At 43.1% G+C, this 19,226-nt stretch overlaps 1 protein-coding gene across 1 annotated transcript in view; it reads right to left on the reverse strand.

Annotated features, from left to right (window-relative positions):
* Positions 1–5,778: 5,778 nt before the first annotated feature.
* Positions 5,779–19,226, reverse strand: part of fam189b (family with sequence similarity 189 member B) — a 69,234-nt gene continuing 55,786 nt past the window's right edge. Inside the window, exons 13-14 of the mRNA XM_060921438.1 lie at positions 10,543–10,677; positions 5,779–8,129 (exon numbers count right to left, since the gene is read on the reverse strand). Of these exons, the coding sequence (XP_060777421.1) occupies positions 7,872–8,129; positions 10,543–10,677 (393 nt within the window). The 3' untranslated portion in view covers positions 5,779–7,871. The remainder of the gene's footprint in view (positions 8,130–10,542; positions 10,678–19,226) is intronic.

The following is a 19,226-nucleotide window of genomic DNA, read 5'->3' on the forward strand; positions in this document are numbered from 1 at the left end:
AACCTATACGTTTTTGTCTACCTCGACGACATCCTTATCTTTTCCAAGACCGTGCAGGAGCACCGCCACCATGTCCGCCAGGTTCTCCAGAGGCTGCTACAGAACAATCTGTTCGCCAAGGCCCAGAAATGCGAATTTCATGTTCCCGAGGTCTCCTTTCTGGGATTTATTGTACGGACAGGCCAACTCCAAATGGACCCTGCCAAGACCCTGGCCGTCCGGGATTGGCCTACTCCCAAGTCCGTTAAGGAGGTTCAGCGGTTCTTAGGATTCGCTAACTTCTACCGCAAGTTCATCAGGAACTTCAGTTCTGTGGCAGCACCCATGTCAGACCTCACCAAAGGGACAGGTGGATCTTATGGCTGGTCTCCTCAGGCAGAAAAGGCGTTCAAAGACCTCAAGGACCGCTTCTGCACGGCACCCATTCTGGTTCTCCCGGACACCTCCCAACCATTCATCGTGGAGGTGGACGCCTCGGACAGTGGTGTCGGCGCAGTGCTCTCTCAACGTTCGGAAGGAAAGCTGCACCCCTGCGCTTACTTCTCCCACCGCCTGAGTCCTGCTGAGTCCCGGTACGATGTGGGGGATCGAGAACTGCTAGCGGTCAAACTGGCCCTTGAGGAGTGGAGGCACTGGCTGGAGGGAGCACAACATCCATTCCTGGTTTGGACTGACCACAAGAACCTGGAGTACCTCCAGCAAGCCAAGAGACTGAACCCTCGACAGGCTAGGTGGGCCCTGTTTTTCAGTCGGTTTGACTTCACCCTCTCGTACCGCCCCGGCTCCAAGAACACCAAACCTGACGCACTGTCCAGACTGTTCTCTGCCACTAACAGGGAGAATGAAGTCGGGCCTATTATCCCTGTGTCCCGGATTGTGGCCCCTGTCCGCTGGGGTATTGAGGAGGCTGTCCGACGAGCCCAACGCCAGGACCCCGGTCCTGGGACGGGGCCACCAGGCCTCTTGTACGTCCCACATCAAGCCCGGGCCAAGGTTCTCCAGTGGGGTCACTCTTCCCCTCTCACCGCCCACCCGGGAGCTCGGAGGACCCTGGACTTCCTGAAAAGACGCTTCTGGTGGCCTAACATGGAGAAGGAAGTAAGGTCATTTGTCCTGTCCTGTGAGGTTTGCACCAGAACCAAGAACCCACGACAGCGTCCCCAGGGTCTCCTGCATCCTCTGACCATTCCCCGGCGTCCCTGGTCCCACGTGGCAGTCGACTTTATCACGGGTCTCCCTGAGTCACAAGGTAACACGGTCATTTTGGTCTTAGTTGACAGATTCTCCAAGGCCTGCCGCTTCATACCACTGTGCAAACTCCCCTCTGCTCTTGAAACTGCGAAACTTTTGTTTAATCATGTCTTCCGAGTCTTTGGTCTTCCACAGGACATCGTCTCAGACCGAGGGCCCCAGTTCTCCTCCCGAGTGTGGCACGGGTTCTGCAAGGTCATCGGAGCCACTGCCAGCCTCTCCTCTGGGTTTCACCCACAGTCCAATGGTCAGACGGAGAGGCTCAACCAGGACCTGGAAACCACCCTGCGAGGCCTGGCTATGGATAACCCGACATCGTGGAGCACCTGGCTGCCATGGGCGGAGTACGCCCACAACACCCTGCAGTCATCGGCCACCAAGCTGTCGCCATTCCAGTGCCAATTCGGGTTCCAGCCACCTCTGTTCCCGGACCAGGAGGAGGACGCGGGGGTGCCCTCGGTCAACCAATATGTGAGACGGTGTCGCAAGACCTGGAGCATGGTCAGGAAGACCCTCATACAGACCTCCAGAACCAACCAGACTCAGGCCAACCGCCATAGGAGACCTGCACACGCTTTCCGCCCTGGGCAGCGTGTTTGGCTGTCCACTAAGGACCTTCCACTGCGGGTGGAGAACCGCAAGCTTGCTCCTCGCTACATTGGCCCCTTCAAGGTGGTGCGCAGGGTGAACCCTGTCTCCTACCGGCTCCAGTTGCCCCGGACTCTGAGGATCAACCCCACTTTCCATGTTTCCCTGTTACGGCCCGTACTGACGTCTACGTATGCCCCTGCCCCTAGGAACCCCCCACCCCCCCGCATCTTCCAGGGGCAGACTGTGTTCACTGTGAATCGCCTGCTTGACTCCCGCCGGGTCCGCGGCGGGTTGCAATATCTGGTGGACTGGGAGGGCTATGGTCCTGAGGAGCGCTGCTGGGTTCCTGCTCGGGATGTCCTTGATAAAGAACTATGTCGGGACTTCCATTCGGCCCATCCGGATCGCCCTGGGAACGTCAGGAGACGCTCCTAGAGGGGGGGGTCCTGTTAGGACTAGGACTGTTTTGGCCTCTAGAGGCCGCTGTTATTTCCTTTTCATGTCGTGTTTATTTTGGCCTCTAGAGGCCGCCACTGTTCCTGTGTTTTGTGTTTGTGTTAATTGCCTAATTATCTTCACCTGTGTCCTTAATTAGTTTGTCTATTTATACCCCTGAGTTCAGTCCTCTTGTCACGGAGTCTTTGTGCTGTTATGTTTATCTCCAGTTTCCTTTGTACTGTGTTTTTGATCTTCTTAGCTTTTGAATTTTTGCACTTTGCTTTTCTTTTGGATTTACTCTTTGGTTTTTTTTGTCTTTTGTTTTGCCCTGTATATAGTGTATATAGTTTAAATAAACCATTTGATTCTTTTTCTACTTCCGCCTCACGCCTCTGCATTTGAGTCATCCCCCTGGTGGCCTAGTGGGGGTTTGCTGGATTATCACACCAACGAACCAGGTTCGAATCCCAGCAAAACCCTAACAATTTTGGCCTACCACAACAGCTTGTTAGTGATAACGGCCCACAACTCGTGTCTGAAGGGTTCAAGACATTCATGGAAGAGAATGGTATTCAGCAGATCAAGTCTGCACCATATCACCCAGCTGCAAATGGGCTTACTGAAAGATTTATACAAGCCATGAAGCAAGCTCTCAAGTCCTCTCAAGGCACACAGTCTCTCAACCGGCGTCTCAGTGCTTTTCTGTTGTCGTATTGAAACACACCACATGCGATAACAAAGGTGAGTCCTGCCTCGTCTATGCTCAAGAGACAGCTTTGCACTAGACTTGACCTCCTGAAAGCCCAAAAGACAAAAGAGGTTGTGCACCTTCAACAGAGAGCTCAAATGGAAAGACGATCAAAAGCAAAGTTCTGGAGATTCACAGTTGGAGATAAGGTGCTCGCCTGGAACTATACCAGTGATGTAAAGTGGATACCTGCAACCGTTGTTGCAATGACAGGTCCTGTGTCATACAGTAGAAACCAGTGATCATCTCATCTGGAGAAGACACGTCGATCAACTACTCCACACTTCTGGTTCCTGTAATGATTCACCTCAGCCAACATCTTTTGTTCCAGAGCTGGAGGCCTACCAGGGGCAACACCCATCACCAGAAGAACCCCAGAAGCAACCTTCAGGAATGGACAGTGCTCCAGGCACAACTAAACCTGCTCAGGTGCCTACCCCAGGCATCACTCCCAGTCCAGGGCTCCTGCAATCTGCACCATGAGATAATGTGACTGACTTACCTACAGGTTGTACTTACCCCAGAAGAAACAGACGACCTCCTGATAGACTGTCATTGTAGTCTAGTGACTAACCCATTACACTGGGGCAGAATAATCCCCTTTGGGTTCAGTCCAGATTGAGGTAGTCTACCCTCTCTCTGTAGTTCAGGCAAAAGTTCTACAGCCATTACATGTTTGTTAAAAGTGAATTATATTTGAAGCAAAGACTTTTAAGAGGGAATACAGAGGTAGTGAAATGTTTTACTTCTGTTAAAGGAACATCAAAAGTAAAGGGGGAAGGATATGTTGTGTATTGACTGCTTAAGTTTGTCCCTTATGAGCTACAGGACGCCCCCCTGTGTTACGTGTTGTAAGTGACGTGTTAAAAAACTCTTCCTGAGTTGAGAAGCAATACAAGTGCACCTGCAATTCTCCTTGGTCTCCCGTTTCTTCATTATTAGTTGTAGTACAAAACAGTATAGTACACAACAGACTTGACTTGATCTCAACCCGTCAAAGTCTTCGTCTTGTCTTGGTCATGACTTGATTTCAGTTTAGGTGATCTTGACTACAACACTAATATTGGTCTATACAGTTATCTTCCTATAACTACTGTGTGATAAATTATGGGGAGAGTGCTATGAATGTCACTTTTAGGGGCTACAGTTAGGGGTCTGGGGTTCAAATGATGACCAAATTGTAAGGACGCAACACATAGGAATGGTTCTTGTTTGCCTAAATGCACAATTATTTCTTAGCTAAAGTAGATCCCAACATTGCCATTCCTCAGTGCAATCATTTTACAGTACAAAAGCCCATACCTATCATCCTGAATACTCAGGATGGAAACACTTTTTAAAGCAAAATTGAAAATAATACTTACAGTACTCTCAAGCACGGTTCTGTTGACTATGCATTTATTCAATATGTTTTAATACATAACTTGCATAAAAAGTTTAAGATTACTTGCTTTAATCTTTTAAGTTGCCACATTCCCAGTTTAATGTCCTCATACAGTCAGTGTAAAGGCTATATTACAAGAGGCATAAATTTTAATTCTCTCATTACATTACATCAGAGTGCAAAGCAGGAGGTAGGACTTTAAACTCCTTTTCAAGCTGTTTTCAGTGTTTCAGAGAGAATGAAAAGTCAGGAAATTCAAAGTTCAGTTTCTTTACATCAATGAACAAGGTGTTCACAGCACTCAGTCCTTGAATTAATTCCTAATTCTCCAAATTTAACCCGAAATTACAAGACCCTAGACTGGCATTTTACATTTTCCTTAAAATAAACTTAAGTGACACTTATGATTGGGCTATGTTAAGAAAAATGGGTTACATTCCAATACTGCTTTTATTATGCCCTTATTGACTTTCCCTTATCATGTCCATTCAGAACAATCCCCATCCCTATCTTATAGGATATATATTACTGTACTTTACTGGTTTAAAAGAACTTTGTTAGACCCCTTGGAGGTCTGAAGGATGTAGTCAACATTGACAATGACTTCAGGAATAGAACTTTCCCAGAAGGCATTGCGACCTAACTGTTTTTCATGATCAAAACAGTGGAAAAATGACCATTACTATACTATGATGATAATTACATGATACTTAAAAAAAAATCTGCTATGCAAAAGTCAAATTTTACTTTAACGTGTAGCCAACTCTCTGACATAACCTCATTTTGATTATTATGCTAAATCGTTAATCAGCACACTAATTTAGTGGCAAATGCATATGACCATATATGGCTTTTTACATCATTAAAAGGAAAATTACTGTACATAATTCCAAGAAAATTCCTTCAGCTTCATTGTGCTTACAAGTGGACACTCGTGTGACATAACTGATCTGTGCAAAGTCAAGAACAAGTTGAAAAAACGTGATGAAAACAGTATTGGAACAGAAGAATCATTCTAAGTGTAATTAGTTCTTTAAAGTCATAAGCCCAATTTCAACCTTTAGAAGACATTTTATTTTACAGTAAGTGTCCCTTATTTCTTCTTATAATTTGCTTTGTAGCTATGCAGTGCAGTGAGCGTTTATTCATTTATTGCTAGAGCTTCATGTAATAACTTCAGCAGCATTCCTCAATCATGGTGACACAGAGTTCACATTTTTTGTGTCAACAAAAAGCAAGGAAAAAAATCTCACATGCAAAAAATAAATAAATAACTTAATAAAATATTAGCAAATGTTGCATAGTATCAAGAGTCCAGTTCAAACAAAGAAAAAGATACAAATAACCAATACTACTATTATGCTGTTACTTAGTAAAACAACAACATGCACTTTACATAAATAAATAAATAAATAAATAAATAAATAAAAAGCCAGTGCATTTTTTTTTTTACTTTTGCTCATTAATGGAATGATATATAGATTGGGAGTGATGAGGGATCGTGTGTGTGTGTGGCTGGAGATAATTCTGTTTTATGCTACACTGTTCATTGTTTTCTAAAGACTAACTGACAGTATTAAACGTCAGTGTTGTACATTCTGACATTATCTAGATCAGGGGTCTTCAGTCTTATCCACAAAGGAATGGCGTAGCTGCAGGTTTTCATTCCAGCCAATCAGGAGCCAATCACACTGGATTGTTCATTTCTCAATGCCAAGAAAGCTTCCTTGGGAGGATGGGTGCTTCCAAGTTGGGCCATTCACAGGCTAAACTCCTTCCTTCTCCTTCGGAGAACACATAATGGAATGGGGGCAGCCATGGCCTGAAGGTTAGAGAATAGAACTTGGGCCCAAAGGGCTGCCAGTTCGATTCCCAGGAAAAAAAAAAACATGAGGGGTGTTGAGTGAATGAGTTGAGTGAATGAACAGTACTTTTCCCTCCCTCTGTATCATGGCTGAAGTGCCCTTGAGCAAGGCACCTAACCCCCAACTGCTCCCTGGGTGCTGCAGCATAGTTGCCCACTGGTCTGGGTATGTGTGTGCGCTCATTGCTCACTTATGTGTGTGTTCAGGTTTAGGTGGATTAAAAATGCAGAGGAGGAATTTTGCTGTGTTTGAATGTACATATGTCTTCTTCTAAAGGAAGTCTAATGAGTGTGCAGGTGTGTCTTCTTCTTCTTCTGCTTGGCAGTTTGCAATCTGCAGGACTGAGCTGTGAATACTTTTGGGAATATGAATATTTTAAATAATAAAAAAACAAGAAAGAAAGAGAATTGCATTGTATTTGCAAGACCAGTCATTCTTAGAAATGTCAAAAGAGCTTTAGTCATGGATTGTGTCCTGGGTGCTAATCTCAGCAGGCTACTTAATGTCAACCCATACTTTGCCATTTTAACTAGATCCTCAGTTTTCATGGATATTGTCTGTACAAGCTTGTGTTCAGTCATGTTGGTGTACATCGTGCTTTTAGTATGTGGGTGATTAAAGAACACTGAGGATCCACACATGCATCCTTTAAAATTCTTTGAGGATCCTAGACATCGGGATTTGATCACATGGCATCCTTGAAATGCAGCTTTTAAAGGATCCTTCCTTGACATTAAGAAACACCTTAAGTTGAACTGCTTAAACAAGTAGAATCAGGCATCACTCATTCTCAAGTGGAATGAAAACCTGCACGCACACCGGCCTTTGTGGATAAGACAGAAGAACCCTGATCAAGATTAGTGTTTAAAAAATACCAAACCAAAAAACGTCTCCTATAAGTAAGACGTTGCTTCATACAGTGTGATGGCCCTTTGAAATAGATTCATAATCTTTCATCTAGATCCAGAACAAACTATAAAACCCACAGGAAGAGTTCAGTGCTTTTACCAAAACCAGGCGGAGCAATGCATATAAACAGTGTCGAATTTTTTTCTGATGGAAGCTTTGTGAGTAGTGAATGGAAGCACTGTGGAAGATATGTCACTTCCTCACACTCTCCTTTGACAATCCTGTAGAGTCACAGTGAGGGAGAAGCTGACAGTGAGTTTGACAGGATGAACAGACAGAGAGGAAGAGGAGGAGGCTGAGAAAGGCAGAACACCACTGTTTTGTTGAGGCACTGGCAGCCATGGGTCTGGAATCCATATTTTACGTATAAAGGGATTTGTCAGCTTTTTTCAGAGGCTTTTGTCAAAAAGATTCTTCAAAGGATTTCTCCAATGTTTTCTCAGGATATCACACATTTCCCAAGTTTGCTAAGATGATTTAACACAATTAACAAAAGTCAAGAATGTCCTTTACATCTTCACTCCCAAATTATACACTTTCTGCCTTCTTTCAAGTATTTCACTTGACTATTAAATAGTCAAACAAGTTTTTTGCCTCAATTACCATCTTGATTACCTCTGATCATCTTCAACCAACAACCTCTCCTCTGCACTGTATTTCTACTTTAAATAAGCCCTGCCTTCACTCAGAGAGGGGAGTCGAATTGCATTGCTCCGGATGATGTTTGCACATGTGGGTGGAGCCGGTGCAATGACATGGCTGACGTCGAGCTCAGGTCACCGCAGCTGCGCAGGTGGATGCCCTCTGTCCTCACAGGATCAGGATCACTGTGACGGATGACAGGATGGCCCTCGCTGTGAGAATGGTGGTGCCCACGGTGATGGTGGTGCAAACGTTGCTGGTATTGCTGCCCTCTGCTGGTACCCCAAGAGGCACGCAAGACCTACGCATATTTTACTACATTCATTTGACTTGGTACAAGTGATCTGGCACAGTTCAAATACTGCAAAAAATTATATCTTAGCAAGTGAAAATATCTTGAAAATAGTTGAAACGATTTAGCATTTCCTATTAGAAGAATACAAAACACCAATTCTGAGATTATTAAATCTAGTTCTAGATTGCAACCAACTTATTCTAAGATGTTTTATCAAGTAAAAATATCTATTCATGCAGCAAAATAATTTCACAAGTATAAAGTAATTTTCTCCTCAAATTCAGTTTTCAATTTTTTGTAGTGAATGATCATAAAGTCTAAGTAATAAACAGAAAAACATACACACTGAAAAGCTACAACACATATGCAATATGATCTGACTCGTATATGCTTGTTGCCATAATGTAAACAGTGACGTTGTACACAGATATTGTGAACACTGTTGGAAATAAAATTGAGAAGCAGAAGCCCTGTTTATTTCATGAGGGGCAACAATGTATATTAATGTTACACTATACGGCCAGTAGTCTGTGAACACCTTTTCATCACACCCATATGTGCTTGTTGCAGCTGTAACAGCCTCCACTCTTCTGCGAAGGCTTTCCAGTAGATTCTGGAATGCAGCTGTGGGAATTTCTGCTCATTCTGCCAGAAGAGCTTTAGTGTGGTTGGGCAGTGATTTCAGGTGAGACGACTTGGTGCACAGCCAGTGTTCCAGTTCATCCCAAAGGTGTTCAGTGGGATTGAGGTCAGGGCTCTGTGAAGGCCACTTGAGTTCATCCACATCAACCTTGGCCTCAAGACCACTTTTTGGAGGTCTCGGAATCGACCACATTTTTACTCAGTTTTGTCTTGGCCTAGGAAATAGAGGACTTGGGATTTTATTTCAAGACTGGTCAAGACCATATCTGTGGAGATTTCACTAAATTGCCTATCTATTTTATGATTCATTTGTTAACATCATTACTGTGATTGGATGTAAAATTTCCTGCTTCAAATGTAACCAATAATGTGACTCATTGCTAATATGAAGTTTTTCTTCTTGTTAACGGCCATCCACCTGTCCTCACCCCACTTCACACCCACTGGTCTGGTCCTGGTCTTCACTCAGTCTCTCCCTGCCGTGGTCTTGACTTGATCTCAACCTCTCAAAGTCTTGGTCTTGTCTTGGTCATGACTTGGTCTCAGTTTAGGTGATCTTGACTACAACACTAAAAGACCCACATATGGGTTTGATGATCAGGTTACCACATAGTTTTGGCCAAATAGTGTAGGTTATATATCATATATATACACAAAAATGTGATTAAAACAAGCTATTCATATATCTGGTTCTATCCTTAGGGCTTAATTTAACTAAGGCTAGTTTGGGTGGCCAGACCTTAAGCTTGATGCAGTTTTGGCATCAATATGATACCAAAATCCTTTTGTCAAGCAAAGATACTGTATATGGTATAGTAAAGTCTTTAACGTGGCAAACTGTACTGTGCAAAAGTCTTTGGCCCCGTATTTTTTCATACAAGCTTTGTTATAGATTTCTATTTTATGACTTCTACATTATCAAGTCAGTACAAAAACATTTTAGAGTTCCACACGTTCGTTTTCCAGCACAAAATGAAATGTTACAGGAAAAAAAAAGTTTGTATCTGAGCAGCATATTACATAAGAGACCACTTTTCAGATTAATAAAGAAAACATAAAGACAGTTACTGGGTTTTGGTGCAAAATTAAGAAGCAAGTGTGACAAAGTGTCCAGAAGAACTGTGGCTGGTTCTGCAAGATACTCAGTAAAACCTACACCTCATTTCCTTATAAAACTGCACTCATTGTACCTGAGACTACTATTTTTTTTAAAGCAAAGGGTTGTCTTGCACCAAATATTGACTTTGTTTCATTTCATTACATTATTTTTAAGCCATTTTTGGTCTACAGCATTTCTTTACATGTGCTTAAGACTTTTGCACAGGACTGTATATTTAACTGTTGCCTTGAATAAAGAAAGTGTTACAATGTTGATGTTTCTATGTGAAACTGTACATCAGTACAACGTACATTATTATTATTATTATTATTATTATTATTATTATTAAGTCATGTTATGATTTACTTTTCCATTAAATTATACCCCAACATGTAGGCAACTTCAGCAAAACCAAGCTGCATGCAGCTCACCAGTTACCTGGTTAGACATTGCTACAATATTATTTTGGCTCTCTGTTAATATATATATTACGAGTTGTAACTAGCTAGATGGTAAATAAATGGATAAGTATCTTTCTAACAAACTGGCTCATTATTATTTCAGGATATCACATGCACATGAACTAACGCTCTACATTAATCACTATAGTGTTACAGATAACACAGCTAGCTTACCACTATTGCCTTCCATTGTGCACTGTATCTGTACTGTTCTCACCTGATCAAACGGAAGGCCTCCCTCCCCTCCCACTCTCCTTTTGAGTTTCTGACCACAGTTCCCAGCATGCTCGGAGGCAGGGGATAGATTTCGTTTGGACCTCTGTAGCAAGCGCTGCACCAGCACTCTTGTCACCTGCAGAGGAAGATGATGTATTTCAGTAATCCGAGATATGAGACATGTTTCTGTGCTTTTCTGCTGATTCTTATTTATCAGCAGATGTTCATAGGGAAAGATTTTTGGTTCAAATATCTCCTTTACGGAGATGCAAAAAAAACTTAGATTTTTTTTTAGGCTAGTTTTCCTTCTCTTTAACCTAATGAACCCTAGGTAATTTTCAGGGTAATTTCACTAACTTTACTTTTAAGCTCTTATCTTGCTTATTATAAAGGCTAGCAATATATGCTTATTTACTTATTTATTTATTTAATCTATCTACCCCCCCTTCCAAATAGTCGATGCTATCCAGATCCTCCATTTAATATGATAATACTTGCACATTTTTTATATTAACCTTTATATCAATGGAAAATAGAGCATGTCTTATGAAATTGTTATGTTTTTACATGTATCTCGCCATAAAATGCCGGCAGTAGAGATATCTTTTTAAAATTGTGACGGGGGGGCATTGTGGCTCAGGTGGACAAGGCGCCATACCATAAATCCGGGGACCCAGGTTCAATTCCAACCCGAGGTCATTTCCTGATCCCTCCCCGTCTCTCTCCTGCTCATTTCCTGTCTCTACACTGTCCTATTCAATAAAGGTGGAAAAAGCCCAAAAAAATCTTAAAAAAAAAAAATTGTGAAGGGAAGATTGTCCGGAATCTGTCAAAATCAGAAACATGATGGCAGGAAACTCTGTTTTAGCAATTTGCAAAAATATATGCTTCATGATTCATGGGAAAAAGGTCATTGTTTTATTTGCTGTGAATTCAAAACCTGATTACTGATTACATACCCTTTGTTGCACAGAGAAACACAGAATATCTTCAAAAATGGTATATTCTGCTGTTTATTTTGGTATGTGGGATGTTGTGAAGTGATAAGGGATTCATGACTTATTCAACCAAGTAACAGGAGTGTGAAAATGGGTGAAGAAATTAGTAAAGACATTACTTTGCAGAATTTTAATCTGTCTTCATAACATGACTTGCATCATTAGAATGCTCTTTCAGGTAATAGGTTTTCCATATCTATGCATTGATGAGTTCATGAGTAACTCAAACAAGAGCAATGAGTGTGAAGATGGATGCAGAGCCATATGCAGATTGTAACTATGATTAAATCTGATGTAATTTCAAAAATATTTTACTTGCTAAAACTTCACTACTTAGACATCATTGGAAAGATCAAATCATGGTGTTTCATCTGACACGTGAATCTCACTCCGATGAATACACTGTGAGTAATCCAACCGAGAAGAAATGATGTGAATTTGGACAGAATTTGTGTCTAAGGGTGAAATAATATTATAACCAACTGTATAGTTCATAATACAACCCCAATTCCAAAAAAGTTGGGATAAAGTACAAATTGTAAATAAACATGGAATGCAATAATTTACAAATCTCAAAAAATGATATTGTATTCACAATAGAACATAGACAACATATCAAATGTCGAAAGTGAGACATTTTGAAATTTTAAGCCAAATATTGGCTCATTTGAAATTTCATGACAGCAACACATCTCAAAAAAGTTGGGACAGGGGCAATAAGAGGCTGGAAAAGTTAAAGGTACAAAAAGGGAACAGCTGGAGGACCAAATTGCAACTCATTAGGTCAATTGGCAATAGGTCATTAACATGACTGGGTATAAAAAGAGCATCTTGGAGTGGCAGCGGCTCTCAGAAGTAAAGATGGGAAGAGGATCACCAATCCCCCTAATTCTGCGCCGACAAATAGTGGAGCAATATCAGAAAGGAGTTCGACAGTGTAAAATTGCAAAGAGTTTGAACATATCATCATCTACAGTGCATAATATCATCAAAAGATTCAGAGAATCTGGAAGAATCTCTGTGCGTAAGGGTCAAGGCCGGAAAACCATACTGGGTGCCTGTGATCTTCGGGCCCTTAGACGGCACTACATCACATACAGGCATGCTTCTGTATTGGAAATCACAAAATGGGCTCAGGAATATTTCCAGAGAACATTATCTGTGAACACAATTCACCGTGACATCTGCCGTTGCCAGCTAAAACTCTATAGTTCAAAGAAGAAGCCGTATCTAAACGTGATCCAGAAGCGCAGATGTCTTCTCTGGGCCAAGGCTCATTTAAAATGGACTGTGGCAAAGTGGAAAACTGTTCTGTGGTCAGACGAATCAAAATTTGAAGTTCTTTATGGAAATCAGGGACGCCGTGTCATTCGGACTAAAGAGGAGAAGGACGACCCAAGTTGTTATCGGCGCTCAGTTCAGAAGCCTGCATCTCTGATGGTATGGGGTTGCATTAGTGCGTGTGGCATGGGAAGCTTACACATCTGGAAAGACACCATCAATGATGAAAGGTATATCCAGGTTCTAGAGCAACATATGCTCCCATCCAGACGACATCTCTTTCAGGGAAGACCTTGCATTTTCCAACATGACAATGCCAAACCACATACTGCATCAATTACAGCATCATTACTGCGTAGAAGAAGGGTCTGGGTACTGAATTGGCCAGCCTGCAGTCCAGATCTTTCACCCATAGAAAACATTTGGCGCATCATAAAACAGAAGATACGACAAAAAAGACCTAAGACAGTTGAGCAACTAGAATCCTACATTAGACAAGAATGGGTTAACATTCCTATCCCTAAACTTGAGCAACTTGTCTCCTCAGTCCCCAGACGTTTACAGACTGTTGTAAAGAGAAAAGGGGATGTCTCACAGTGGTAAACATGGCCTTGTCCCAACTTTTTTGAGATGTGTTGTTGTCATGAAATTTAAAATCACCTAATTTTTCTCTTTAAATTATACATTTCCTCAGTTTAAACATTTGATATGTCATCTATGTTCTATTCTGAATAAAATATGGAATTTTGAAACTTCCACATCATTGCATTCCATTTTTATTTACAATTTGTACTTTGTCCCAACTTTTTTGGAATCGGGGTTGTATGAAAAGAAAGCAGAACAACTTACACTGATGAGGGGATTGAAAAAAAAGTAGACAGTAGTAGACAGACAGCAAGGGAAGTAATCTAAATGTACTTTGTTAACCTGAAAATATTTCAATTTCAAAATAAAAATTTATTTGTCACACACACAATCATACATAATATGACATGCAGTGAAATGCCTACTGCAATGCTCTGTAAGTCATGAAGATAGTAAATCACAAAGATTTTTTTTGGGGGGGGTGTTAAAATAAAAGAAAGGGAGTAAAATAGAATGTTATAAACAAAATAAAAAAATTAAAATGCGATGATAGAATGCTCTGCATAATATACACAATATCCAGAATATGTATTTAAGTTATTCCACGAAATCGAGTCGTACATGAGCTGATAGCCAACGAGGCACGTAGCACAGAGTATGAGCCATGTACGATGAGATTGAGTGGAATAACTTTTATTATATCCACATTTAGTGGATTTTGAGAAACAGATCATTTTTATTTTTATTTTTTGCAAATTCGATAAATTAAAAAAACTTTATACAAAACGTCCGACAAAATCATTTCCACTTAGAATATAAACAAACTGGCGAAATGACAGTAGCAATTTGTGAAAAATGCTATAATAATAATTCTTGAAAAATTAAAGATATGTTAGCACTGTCGCCTCACAGCAAGAAGGTTTTGGGTTCGAGCCCAGCAGCCGGCGGAGGCCTTTCTGTGTAGAGTTTGCATGTTCTCCCCGTATCTGCATGGGTTTCCTCCCGGTGCTCCGGTTTCCCCCACAGTCCAAAGACATGCAGTTAGGTTAATATGGGACGGCCTTGGGCTGAGGTGCCCTTGACCGAGGCACCTAACTCCCAACTGCTCCCCGGGCGCTGTTAGCATGGCTGCCCACTGCTCTGGGTATGTGTGTGTGCTCATTGCTCACGTGTGTGTGCATGTGTGTGTTCACTGCTTCAGATGGGTTAAAGGCAGAGAGGAATTTCACAAATGTGTGATGAATAAAGTTGTGCTTTCTTTCTTTCAAATACTTTTATTCCATATTTTGTTGCTTTTTTGTATTTTTGGAGGTCTTCTTCTTCAGGGTTTTTTTGGCGGTTGACAAACCAGCCTCACAGTGGGCAGCTCACCTATTGCCACTCCATTTGGGGAAGCCCAGCTCACGGCTTGGCAGCTCACGGCCACCAGTACACTAGAAGACCCCAACCTGAAGCCGGCTGTCCTACAGCAGGTCAGCTGTGGCCCAGAAAAGCAGCACCAGTGCTTCCGCTCACTGGCTTGCAGCAAAGTGGGCCGGTTGTTTGCATTCACATAACAGTTCCGGGATGCCTGCTGACAGTGGCTGCTGGCAGGTGAGTGCAATGTCAAGACCATCATCGAGTGAGTGACGCTGGAGCAGTTTGTCACCCAACTGCTGAGTGAGATGTCAACTTGGATTTGGTGTCACTGAGTGGCGTTGCTGGAGGAGGCAGTCCGGCTGGCCGAGGACCACCTGATGGCATTTCCGGGGGCAGGCGCTCCTGCACCTTTTCGTCCTCTCTCTCTTGCACTTTCACTTCCTCCCTCTCTCTCTCTCTCTCCTTGCCCCTCCCCTACCCCAGCCCCATGGAAACGGGGGCCAATTCTCCCGAAACCTGCTCCCTGCACTTGTGTCTGTCCTCATGTTTCTTCTCTCCGTTCTCCTTCTGTGTCTGTGTTGCCATTAACTCCCTCTTTCTCTCCACAGGTGAACTCATCCATGTCTACCAGAACCAGCAGCGAGCCCAAGCAGGTCTGTCGGCCTGGAGGGGAGGCAGGGAATCAATGCTTCTGCAAGGTGGCGAGGCTACTGATTTGCTTTCCTGATGCACAACAGGCTTCCCCTGATCGAGCAGGAGCATACAGAATCATTGTGAGTATTCAAGGGGGTACTCATCAGGCTTTGGTGGATTCTGGTTGTAATCAGACCTCCATACATCAAAGCCTGATTCAATGTGGGGCACTGAGGAATGCACGATTGGTGAAGATCAGATGTGTGCACGGTGACATCCACAAATATCTGCAAATGCCCGTCACTATTCACTTCTGGGGAGAAAATCATATTGTGGAGGCAGCGGTTAGTCTCAGCCTTACCCAACCACTGATCCTGGGAACAGACAGGACGTTATTTAAAACATTAAATGAGACAGTTAGTAGTGGGTGGGTCCTGCAGTAACACATCACGGGGGAATCCTGCCACAACGTTAGCTAGGGAGGCGGTCCCAGGGCCGTCCATGTCAGCTCCGCGTCATGATGACACAGAGAGTGAGAAGAGCTCTCCTCTCTCTGGGGAATCCCTTAGAGAAGTGTTTCTCAACCACTGGGCCGCAGCCCATTAGTGGGCTGCGAAGTGCCATCTAGTGGGTCCGAATATTTTTTCAAGTTGAAACTAATTTTCACTCATAGTAGGATACAATCATTAGGTTGCATCTGTTGTCCCATCTGCCTCATTAAGCTATGGTCACACTACAGCTCGCAATGCTTTGCGATGGGTTATTGGTGAAAATGAAGCATTTTGGTGGCAATGCATGGCAATATACACGTGAGCTAAAAGTTGTGGTCACACAGCAGGTGAACATGTGTCTATCACGCCTTTGTGCACTTGAGTCTGGCGCAGCTCAAGTGGCTGCACGCGCTCATGGAGCGTGTTGTATGCAGTCTTGGGACCCAGTCATTATGGGAAACACCTGATACTGATTCGAGCTAATCAGCAAACACAGATATGGACTCTGTTTTCACAGAGGCTTTATGAAACAACATCCACAGACGCTTAAGTGTATCTGTGTGGTACCATTCACAGGACCAGCATTGGAAGTTCGTGCCTAACTTTTTGGATGTCACTAGCCCGTTGACTGACCTCACTAAAAAGGGGGCGCCAGATCTGGTCCAGTTGATGGAGCCGTACGAATGGGCTTTTGCTTAGGTAAAGGCGGTTTTATGGGGTGGGGGTGTCCACTGTTGCATTCTCCTGACTTTTCTCTCCCTTTTGTTCTATGGACCGGCGCATTGGAAAGAGGGCTGAGGGCTGTTTTGTCCCAGGTGGTGGAGGGGGAGGAGCGCCTGGTGTTGTACTTCAGCCGCAATCTCTCCATGTGAGAGTCAAAGTACAGCACCATAGAAAAGGAGTGTCTGGCCATCAAGTAGGCAGTCTTCACTCTCTGGTACTATCTGCTTGGACGCCCATTCACCCTCTGTTCTGACCATGCCCCGCTCCAGTGGTGCCACCACATGAAGGATACCAACACGTGGATCACTCTTTGGCATCTGGCTCTGCAACCCTTTAAATTCAAGGTGGTCCACAGGCTGGGGGCGTAGATGGAGGCAGATTATATCTCTTGCCAGGGGAGGAGTCAGCTGCAGGCCAGACAGCTCCCCAGCCTGACTTGGGTGGTGGGGGTATGTGGCAGCGAGGGTGTGGTTGAGCATCAGCTGTGAAAGGCAAGGAGTCAGGTTGAACCAGTAGGTAACGTATGATGAGGTGCACCTGTATCTAATTACCAGCTGTCTCCATGTCTTTCAGACAGGCAGGAAGGAGAGAGAGTTGTGTTACCCCGTTGAGTGCATGTGTGTGTCTAGGGTGGAATAACTGTGAAAGTCACTGAAAAGTCACTTTCTATTAAGTGTACATGTGTGTGCAAGATGCATCTCGTGTTTTTTAATCCCACTACAACTTGCTGTTGTGCTTTACATCAAAATAAAAATCCTGGAATATGGAATAGTGAATTCCAGGACTAGCACTGAGCAAATGATTGTGCTACAGGCTGCACATCACTGTTCACTGAGTGCTCTGTTAATGGACTTGAGCTTCCATGCTGCGCTGTTCACTCTTTCATCTTCACCACCAGGCCATCAACACTGAGTGCATTTTTTCTGCACATGCATTGCAATGATTTATTTATTTTTGCTGTTAACAATGCAGCCTAAAAAGCATTGAACCTGGTAATATAATTTCCATGTAATGTGTATGGTTGTTAGTCAACTACTTTTTTGAATTACTGATCTATCAATATGAAAACAGTGCAACTCTGATCTAAAGTCTCCAAAACAAAATGAGAAAGAAGATCAAGAAAAAAGAATAAACTATCAAGAAGAGGAAAGAAATTTTGTTCATTTACTAAACAGCCAAACAATAGGAATGGATGAATATTATACAGTGCTCAGCATAAATGAGTACACCCCCTTTGGAAAGTAACATTTTAAACAATATCTCAATGAACACAAACAATTTCCAAAATGTTGAAAAGACAAAGTTTAATATAACATCTGTTTAACTTATAACGTGAAAGTAAGGTTAATAATATAAACTCAGATTACACATTTTTCAGTTTTACTCAAATTAGGGTGGTGCAAAAATGAGTACACCCCACAACAAAAACTACTACATCTAGTACTTTGTATGACCTCCATGATTTTTAATGACAGCACCAAGTCTTCTAGGCATGGAATGAACAAGTTGGCGACATTTTGCAACATCAATCTTTTTCCATTCTTCAACAATGACCTCTTTTAGTGACTGGATGCTGGATGGAGAGTGATGCTCAACTTGTCTCTTCAGAATTCCCCAAAGAAAATAATTTCTTTATACCACAAAGGTGAAGGCTACAAGCAGATCAGCAAAGCTTTACTTATCAGTCAGAATACTGTAGCAAAAGTGGTACAAAAATTTAAGAAAGATGGAACTGCAACCATCTCACATACCCCTTTTCCACCAAATCAGTTCCAGGGCTGGTTCAGAGCCAGTGCTGGTGCTGGTTCACAACTCGTTCAACTTGCGAGCCAGCTGAGAACCAGTTTGCTTTTCCATCGCTCACGGTGCTAAGCGGAGCCACGTCACTACGTCGCTGTATACGTCATTACGTCGCTGTATACGTCAGTTATGTCGCTGTATACGGAAGTTACGGTGCTACGTTTACATAAACCTTGGCGCGAATATCAAAGCAAAAACAACACGGAAGAAGCAGCAGCGGCAGCAACAACAATAATAATAATGGATGACTTCGCGTTTGTACAGCTGCTGCTTCTCGTCGCTTAAAAATGGCGATCTTTCGCGGTCTTGTTATTGTTGTTGGTCTTAACAACTCCGCCCCCCCCGCTGACGTAAGCGGTTCATTCCTCTGGCCCAGCAGAGAGTTGGTGCTAGCCTGGAACCGGTTTTTCTGGCCCCAGAGCCAGTTCTTTGTCAGTGGAAACAGAAAACCCGGTTCCAAACTAAGCACTGGCCCCGAACCAGCCCTGGAACTGCTTTGGTGGAAAAGGGGCAACAGAGACGTCCAGGTCGTCCACGGAAGTCAACACCTCGACAGGAGCGTCTTCTGATGAGAAGGGTTGAAGAAAATCAGCATGCAAGTTCACTGCAGTTATCTAAAGAAATAGAAAGCCAAACTGGCGTGACTATTTCCCGTGACACAATACGGCGTACACTGCAGAGGAACGGCATGCATGGACGCCGTCCACGAAAGAAGCCTCTCCTAAAGCCCAGGCACAAAAAAGCCCACCTAGAGTTTGCCAGGGCCCATGCTGACAAAGATGAAGACTACTGGGACTCTATACTCTGGAGTGATG

Source organism: Neoarius graeffei, chromosome 5, assembly GCF_027579695.1.
Source record: "Neoarius graeffei isolate fNeoGra1 chromosome 5, fNeoGra1.pri, whole genome shotgun sequence".
In the NCBI taxonomy this organism is placed as follows: Eukaryota; Metazoa; Chordata; class Actinopteri; order Siluriformes; family Ariidae; genus Neoarius; species Neoarius graeffei.